Here is an 8914-nt window from a genome sequence, read left to right as displayed (position 1 = left end):
GCAGCCTTGGGTACCTATGTATGTACATCACTTTATGAACCCTGGCAGCTAAGGTAAACTGAATATGATTTTTCAAGATACTATCCAACAAAATTGTTTGGTGTTTTTTGCATGCCATGGCTGAGAGGCATTTATCATAGCATATATTGTTCTTCCAGATCCATTTGTGTTCTCTCAGCTAAATGCACCTCCGGGAGGCAAGACATAATGGAACAGCTGGCGAACTCAGCATGCTATTTTTAGCTCTACCTGCCTGTCAAAGTACAACTGATAGAACTACTTATTTCAGTATTTCCCTGGCCGCCGCCTAAAGAACAAGGATTACCTCTCAGGGGCTGTGTTACATACATACAGTGAAGAAATGTGAGCCAGCACATTCCCCCAAAATATAGGCAGTACCATTTTGGAGCTGTGTAAAAGTATTTTTTTAAAACACTTCACAGAGCTGCTTCAATCTGTATTTAGTTTTTGAAAGAAAGTCATAATATAAGTGAGAGGCAGCCTTTAGTAGGAAAGATTCTGGGGGAGGGGAGGAGGAGAACAAAGCCCAGTTTTCAGAGGGTTATTGTTTGCACAACTATAAAGCTCAGGCCTTTGAAAGCATCAAAGGCAAAATAAGTTCTCTTTAATAACCATATATCTTCAACTGTTAGGGCATCTTTATTATTTTTAAAAAGTGCTTAGACATAACAGTCATAACAGTGCTCTGGACGCACAAAAGCGGTGCAAGACTTATCCAGTTATGTTTTTCTTGAGTTAGATTTTCATAAAGACTGGATGAGGATATACTTGATTCTGGAGATGAACAGGTTCTCTGATTCACAGTCGAGTTATCTGCACGTACTTGTTATCTGCAGTTTTGCAAGTATGCTTCAGCAACATTGGTAAGTGCATGAAAGAAATACAGGAGAGCTAGCCAGGTTCACACAACATGTCAAACAATTTCCCACTTTTTGACATTTGATATTCCCTGCAGGGCAGCATCAATATTTGAGGCAATATAACACAAGATAAATAACAATTACTATAAATATTTTAACTTTAAAAATCCTGCCTATCAAAAAGTGACTCCTAACTTTAATTTAGCTTTGTCTATTTAGCAATTTGCAAATCAAACAGGACAGCCGTTCTGCTTCACGCCTTTGCTCTGTTACCTACAAACCAAACAAATCAAGACACTTTTCAATTGAACAAAAATGCATATAATCGATCAGGCGTGGAACTAGTAAGAGATGTGACCAGTCATCACCCAAAAAAAAAAAAAAAAAAGAGAACACATCAAAATGTGAAATCCAATAGCGTTCTTGAGACAAATTTGAAAAATATCAAGTTGATATTACCACTTGTTTTGACAGTAACTGCAAAATATAAATTGACCTTATCAGTAATTCTTACTTTCTATGTTGTACTTTATTCATTTTGATATTCATATATAGACATAACATCCAGACATTTTTAAACCAGTGCAAGACAATGTTTCTTCTTTTTTACAATAAGTTAAAAAAAACAACCTGTTTTGGGCCTCATCTTACAACCACTAATCACAAGTATGTCTTTTTGTTATGTATTTATACAGCACCAACCACAATGGGGCCTTGAGCCATCCTGGGCCCTTACACACTACTGAAATAAAAAGAGTTCCATTTACTTCAGTAAAGTGAGAAAGTTACAAGTGTATGTTGAAGTGTTTGCAGGATCAAGCACTTTAGTTGTAACCACGGACTTTGTAGATCCTAAAGACGAGTTTAATATTAATGCATAGCATTCACAACTTGTTGAATTCAGTGCAGAAGAATCAATACAGTTTAACTGGGCTTTTTGTAAGTCTGCAAGTCTGCATTCCCTGAACACCCAAAATTCCCAAGCCATGGGTCGTTTTCAGTGCGCGTGAAATTATACTATTCCACGTAGTGCCAAGAAATTACATACACAATGCCCCGAGCTCACTACTAGCATCTAGTTGATTTTTCAAAGATATGATGCTAATTTCTCAGCAGTATGAACAGGTAAACAGTGTAAACATGCCAGCTTATTTATGTAACTTTACAGGAACAGAAGCTAAAATAACTCAAACTGTAAAAAGTTCACATCGGGTATTCACATGGGTGTTGCACTCAACACACACAAACACTTAAGTTTTCTCAGTACACAAACACAGAAAGACTTCCAGTTTCCAAAGATTAAGGGTTTTTTTTTTATTTTAATGCACCTATGCCTCAGACAGACATTTTAGTGGGTTACACTCCTCTGACCATGAGTAATTCAAAAAACATGAGCTTAAAACTGAAAAGTATGCTTCCCTGGTGCAGAGGAGAAAGGTGAGCAAGGACTCAGGATTCAGGACAAGCAGTTTTCAGTGCATTTTTTCCTGAAGACAAAGTTTTATAGCAGTATTGGAAACGTATGAGCCTAATCTTGTGGTCTTTGTCCTATGAACTTTGTCTGAGTAAGAGACTACAGTACTGAGCCATTCACGAGTATTTAAAAATAAAGTTTCTTTAGACACAAATTCATAGAAGAAAAAAGTGGAAAAGCCATTCAGATAAAATATTATAGGTTTATTTAAAATTTATTTTCGACTTGAATATGCAAAATACAAACTCCGACAATGTTCATTTTTACTTCGTAGTTTACAAATATACAAAATATTTGCTTAAATTTATATTACATATTTATTATGTAAAGAACTATATAGAAAACATTTGTTCTGCTTAAGGCATATTTGGGAATAAACCATTGTACAAATTATTGCACATTGAAACCACAGTGCATTACAGACTGTCTGCATAAAGTTTTTTTCTTAAGAAAAAGAAAAGAAATAAATCAGGTTTATTTACCTGACTTAGGTCATAATTGTAGATCGGAAGACAAAAATATTTCCTTGTCAGATATGCAGCAGTTTGAGAACTTTGGCTTCCTGTTTTTGGTACCTTTAGAACCAACAGTCACTAAGCACCATGAAATAGGTTTTTAAACATAATTCTGTACCCGAATTTTTTCCTCCTCTTTAACATAACAATGGCTTTTAGAAGGAAAAAAAATACAAGATGACATTTACATCTCATATTGCATTGACACAAGATTTAAGGGAATGTAATCTCCCTGTGTAATCTCCCCTCCCCACCCAACAAGCAGTCCATTTAACCCTGATATCCTTGACTTCCAGTCACTTCTTGGCATTTTGTAGTCCAGAAATATTCAAGTTGGATTTAGAAATGGAATGATAGAAGATCCAGTCATTGACCCCAAAGTTTTTCTTTAATTTAGAATATAAAAAGAATTCCAACATTTGCATTTGATTATCTATTTATTTCCACTCTTTGGAAGACTTCACCATGATTCCTTGTAGTGCTTTAGCTGGGCTCCTCCCTCTTGTGGAAGACAGTCTGTGCTGTAAATACTGAATCTCTTATGGCAGTATGGAAAAGATCCACTGCTTCCGATTAAAAATGCCTCTTCATATGTAAGGCTAGGTGGTCTGACCTGGAAAACGCTCTGTCACATCTCTGACACTGGAAAGGGCGGTGGCCGGTGTGTTTCCTGTAGTGACGGGTAAGTTCATCAGAACGGGCAAATTTCCATCCACAGCCCTCCCAGTCACAGTGGTATGGTTTTTCTCCTTCAAAAATAAATAAAAATATCACGTCAATTAAATCCATATGTCTGCGGATGTGCACATGCTTTTGTATGTCCCAGTAAGAATAATATTCCAGCCTTCTATTAACATCTTCACTCAAGAAGTTTAATGGTTGGTAACATACAGGAAAAGTAATATTTTTTATTAAAGAAAATAAGATCAGTACAGTTTCATAGTAAATTATATATCTACACCTACAAAGAAGCTAAAATCAGAGAAAGGGCAAAAACACCTATTCTTTGCATGACAGTATGATTAAATGTCTTATAAAATGTTCATTTTACTGAAACCTTAACTATAACACTTATTTCCAGACTTTATCTTGTATGCAAGAATTTAGAATACAAAACCCAGTTAATAGTATCAGTACATATATGCATTTTGCTCACTGAGAACAGTGTTAAACAAGTATCCACCTGAAACAGCTCAGAGGTAATGGATTTACATTGTTGTAGATTTCAGGAATAAAGAACCTGCTGGAAACTTCATTAGATCAACTTTGTTAAGAAATTAGAGAACTCAATCTCACTGTCTTTTAAGCAAAACTCCTACTGACATCGAGAACTTTACACAGACTCAGGACATTAGCACTCTGACAAAATGTCCATCAGATCTGAAAATACCAGGAAAAACTGTTAGCCATTTATCTCCGGAGAAATTCCAAATCCAGTCCTGCTCCCACTGACATTAGCTGGGATACAAGTGCCATAGTTTGCATTCCAAATCCTGAGATATACCTTAAACTCTTCCCTATCTCCCCTGCTCACAGAATACATTTTGATTTCAATTCCTGCAACTTTACTCGGGGATCCTAAATAATTAAAATCTAAGTTATACTGGGCTTTTAGAGAATGTCAAAAGTAGTGAATATTTAACAGAAGTGCTTTCATCAACTTCATTACTGCAGTAAGTGTTCTTCAGTGGCAAAGTTAAACCACAAAGTTAATGTATTAGTTCACTTGTATTCCAATATTAGTTGAGGAACCTTAAACTAGGTTTCTTGCAGTGATAATTAAGCAGAAGAATAACTTTTAAAAGCAGACTACAATTTTTCATCAGTGTCATGAATATAGAATCAGGAAGGAATGTTCTGGGTATCTTGAATCCCCTGTAAGCAACAGCATTATCTCACACCGATTTGAGGAGAACTGTGATGGCTGGGGCATGTCAGTAACAGAATCTCTCCACTTAGAAGAGCAAACCAGGACAAAAGAAAAGTTCTAAACTGTGAGCAAAGAAAGTAAAATCTAAAGAGATACCTGCAACATAGGCTCTTGTCACACAGCTGAGCCAGTGCTATCTAGATCAACAAATTCAGCTTGACTTCTAACTACCTGCCAATTAACTAGCCACATAGCAATAGACATGCAAACAAACCTTGTGCCTGCAAAAACACCCTGCAACTCCTGAGTCACTCGGAGACATGAAGTAACCTCCAACTGAGTAGGTAAAGCCATAAATGGCGTGGCTTTTTTTTTTTTAATCCAGTGAGCCAAAAAGCGGGATTATTTTTTCCACAACAACGCATCCTTTTATCTGACCAAAAATGCTGGCGAGTCAACTTTTGGGGATCAGCTGTAGTTCGTTACCTGAGCAGGCCATACCCACCTCTAAGAAAGCCCGGAAAAAGGGGTCGGTCTCTTTCATAGGCTTTGGTAACACCGGTCTAGCCTTGTCCGGCCAATAAAGCCTGACTGAATGGACCTTACCTGTGTGGGTCCTAAGATGGGCCTTGAGATGAGAGCTCTTGGTGTAGGTTTTGCCGCAACCCGCATAGTCGCAGGTGTGGGTGGCCGTCCTTTTCCTGGGCCAGGACCGCCGGCCCCTCTTGGGCTTGGTTTCTTCTGGCAGGCAGCTCCCAGGGGGCATCAGCTCTAAAGGTGAAGAGGGGGGAGTCAGCACCATCAGCCCTGGTGCCAAGGGAGGCCCCCGGAAAGGCTCCCCGGGAAAGAGTGAGGGGGGTTAGACTGACCTTGGTACGGTAGTGCGCTGGGGGGGAGCTGCTCAGGGAGGAAGTGAGGGTAGCCCGGGGCCGGGTGGTAGCCGGGGGGCAGTGGCAGGTGGCCCAGCCCTTGGGAGGCAGGGTGGCAGTCTCTGCTGTTCAGCATCTCCTCGGCCGCCAAGGAGGGGTTAGTCCTGCCGCCCAGCGGCCTGCCCAAGGGGAACTCGTGCGGCGGGGCGACGGTGCAAGACGGGGCGGCCTCCTGCTTGATTTTGGGGCCCCCGCGGGGCAGGGGGCCGTAGGGCGCGTCGGGGCCGGAGCCGCCCTTGCCGCTAACACTGCTGTGGTTGCATTCCCCCACGTTCAGCGTGGCTTTGACCACAAATTTCCCCTGCAGGCCGCCCAGCGACGGCAGCTGGGGCTGTGGCATGTAAACCGGGTCCAGATCCGGCCGCATCAGCTCGGCCACAAATCCACCGGAGGGCGAGACGTCGTCGATGTCGGCCAGGTTGAAGGGGGCGGCGGGGGCCGGCTCCCGGCCGCTGTAGAGGAGGCCACCGCCGCTGCCCGCCGCGCCGGGCTCGCCCCGCTGCAGGGCCGGGTAGGGGAAGTGGCAGGCGGCGGCGGCGGAGCAGGCGCTGGCCGGGGGCGAGGCGGCGGCGGCGGCGGAGACCACCACGGCGGCGGCGGCGGCCGGCTGCTGCTCCTGGTGGATGAGCGAGTTGGAGAGGATGAAGTCGAAGTCCAGCAGCTCGTGCAGCTCGTCCGCCTCGCGCCGGGCCAGCAGCGCCGGGCTGGCCCCAGCTGCACCGCCGCCGCGGGGCTCCAGCTCGGCCGGCAGCTCGTAGGGCCGGCCGGTCAGCACGGGCGGCAGCCGCTTGAGGTGGGACAGCTCCTCTCGCCAGCGCTGCGGGCAGGAAGAGAGACGGGCGCCGGTCACCACCGGCCTGGCCAGGCGGGTCCCCCCCCCCCACCCTCCACGCAGGAGAAGGGGGGGACCGGAGCCGCTGCAAGCCGGGCCGGTCCCGGGGTGGCGGCAGCTCCCTCCCCGCCGCCCGCCGCCTTCCCACTTGCAGAGCAGCCGAGGGGCCCCGGGACGCATCGCCCCCTCCCCCCCCCCCGCGTTTGAAGCTGCACCGCGCACCCGAAAGGGGAACTGGCGCACCCGCCTGAGCCCGGCTCACTTTCGCCCCCGGGGGGGAGCCGTGCAGCGCCGTGCCCGGGGCACTCCCTCGTCCCCAGCAGCGCGGCCCGGCGCACGCACACACACACACAGAGCACTGGGTAGGGGGGGAGCCATACTCACATTGCTGGCACCTGCCTGCCGCAGGGATTTCTCCCTGCCCGCCGGGCCGGCTGCGAAGGTGGCGATGGAGGGGAGCAGGGTGCCGCTGAGAGCCATGTCAAACTCGCCGGGTGGCTGCCTGCACAGACGACACACGAGGGGGGCGGGGGAGAGAAAGGGAGAGAAAATAACTCAGCAGCGGCTCGCAGGCTCGGCTGCACCTCGCCGGACGGCCACCGCGCCCAGATGCAGCAGCAATGCAAGCGGGCGAAGAGACAGCACCCACCTCATTAATGTGGCAGGGGCTGCTGCTGGGTCTGGGAGCCCGACGGCGGTCCCAGCTCGGGGAGAGACTCAGACTGGAGGGGGGAGTAAAAAAAAAAAAAATTGCAACCCCCCCCTCTCCAAAAAAAAAAAAAAAAATTGCAAGAAAAATATCCTTTAATTGCACGATCAAACGGGGCCGGGCTGCCCCCTCCTCCGCCAAAGTGCCCCCCCCGTGGGCTCCTGCCGCTCCGGAGCAGGCGGTGGCTTGGTGTTAGCAGCGGTCCGGCCGCGGCGCAGGAGCGGCGCCCGCCGCTTGGTAGCAGCAGCAGCGAGGCAGCAGCCGGGCGAGGAGGGGGGCGGCGCGCGACGGTTCCCGGGGATTCCCTGCTCGCGCCGCTGCCATGGGGGAGCCGCTGCCGCTGCCGCGAGCTGGAGTGGAGTGCGGCGCGGCGCGGCGGCGGGAGGGGGGGCAGGTGGCGGGAGCCGCCGCCGTGTCCTCGCGGGCGGGGCTCGCGCGCCGAGCGAGCTGACACAGAGTCCGTTCGGAACTGTCACACCGCGCGCCCGGGCCGCCTCCCTTATAACTTTCATCCCCTCCCGCCCCGCGCTCCACCAGCGTGGTCACCCTGGCCCCGCCCACCGTCGCCACGGCAACCGAGAAAACAAATTTACTAGGAACACGTGGGGGAGGGAAAAGCGGGAGGGCGGGGGGGGGGGAGGAGGAGGAGGAGGAAGGGATGGGCCGTGACGCAGGCAGAGCAGCTGGCTGGCAGCTCGCCGCGTTGACGCCAGCGAGGAGGAGTCCGCGAGCGCCGCCCCGGCGCCGCGCGCACCTGGGGCCGGGGGGGGGGCGGGGCTGCAGGCAGGATGGATGGAAGGGGACAGGGATGAAGGAAGGATGGAGGGAGGGAGGCTGCCCCCTCGCCCCCCACTCCGCAGGGCAAGGCCTCCCGGCTCCACAGTCAGCAGCAGGGGTAGGCGGGATGGACAGCTCGGTCCGGGCTGGGTTCTCCTTCCGATGATGAAGGGACGTTTTGCATTTGGAGGAAAGAGGGAGGGGTGTTTTTGGACCACTGACCCCACGAAGGGGAACCAGCAGAGCACAGGGACAGCTGGTGCAGCCTCTTCCCTGTCCCGACTCTGAGCCCTGACTGAAAGTAGCCAGACCTGGGTGACATTGTCCAAAGTTTGAGGGTTTTTTTCCCCATGAAAAATTTCACCAACATTTTGACCGGAAAAAGGGGGAAAGAATTGCAACAATTGCGTTGTGAGTTATCACCCCCCCTGCCCATTTCAGTGTTGATGCATGAAAAGGGGTGGGGAGTTTAATCACAATTTCACTTAAAACTACCTCCCCCCCTCCCCCCCATCAGTTTTTGATCCCCTGTAACTGGAAACAGGGCTTGAAATAATGGCTAGACACCAGCTGGACAGAAGTAGATCTGAAAGAGGAGGTGCTAGGATTTATACCAGGATGCTGTCTGGAGGACTTCTGATTCTCTTTCCTCTCAGTGAAGAGGTGTCTAATTTTAAGCTCTCTCCTTGCTCTAATGCTGAAAGGGAGAGAGAATTTCTTGGCTCTTGTCCCCACTTCACAGCTTCTTGGTTATTCCAAGGGGATGCAGTGTTCAACACTTCCTCAGCCCGTGGGTTATTTATTTATTGGGGAGTAGGAGGAAGCTGGGCTTCTCTATATCTATCTCCAGTGCCTGCTTCTGCTTGCACTTAGGGTTTTCCTGAGCAGCCTGAAAGTGGCACTATTTTTACCATCACCCCTGAGGTT

At 48.4% G+C, this 8914-nt stretch overlaps 1 protein-coding gene across 2 annotated transcripts; it reads right to left on the bottom strand.

Moving 5' to 3' along the window:
• Nucleotides 1-2543: 2543 nt before the first annotated feature.
• On the bottom strand, nucleotides 2544-7664 carry KLF4 (KLF transcription factor 4). 2 transcript variants are annotated; one of them, XM_067553272.1, is made up of 5 exons: nucleotides 7151-7664; nucleotides 6886-7003; nucleotides 5610-6486; nucleotides 5347-5511; nucleotides 2544-3619 (listed from the first exon to the last, which is right to left on the bottom strand). In XM_067553272.1, exons 1-5 carry the CDS (start codon nucleotides 7153-7155, stop codon nucleotides 3444-3446), a joined length of 1341 nt encoding a protein of 446 aa, XP_067409373.1. In that variant the 5' UTR covers nucleotides 7156-7664; the 3' UTR covers nucleotides 2544-3443. The 2 variants fall into 2 exon arrangements, with proteins under 2 accessions (XP_067409373.1, XP_067409372.1); XM_067553271.1 differs by lacking the exons at nucleotides 6886-7003; nucleotides 7151-7664 and having other exon boundaries at nucleotides 5610-6682.
• Nucleotides 7665-8914: the final 1250 nt, after the last annotated feature.

Source organism: Emydura macquarii, unplaced genomic scaffold, assembly GCF_026122565.2.
Source record: "Emydura macquarii macquarii isolate MOO-44397 ecotype Brisbane River unplaced genomic scaffold, CSIRO-AGI_Emac_v2 contig_1451, whole genome shotgun sequence".
In the NCBI taxonomy this organism is placed as follows: Eukaryota; Metazoa; Chordata; order Testudines; family Chelidae; genus Emydura; species Emydura macquarii.
The sequence above is the reverse complement of the archived record's forward strand: the minus strand, read 5'-3'. Positions and strand labels throughout refer to the sequence as shown.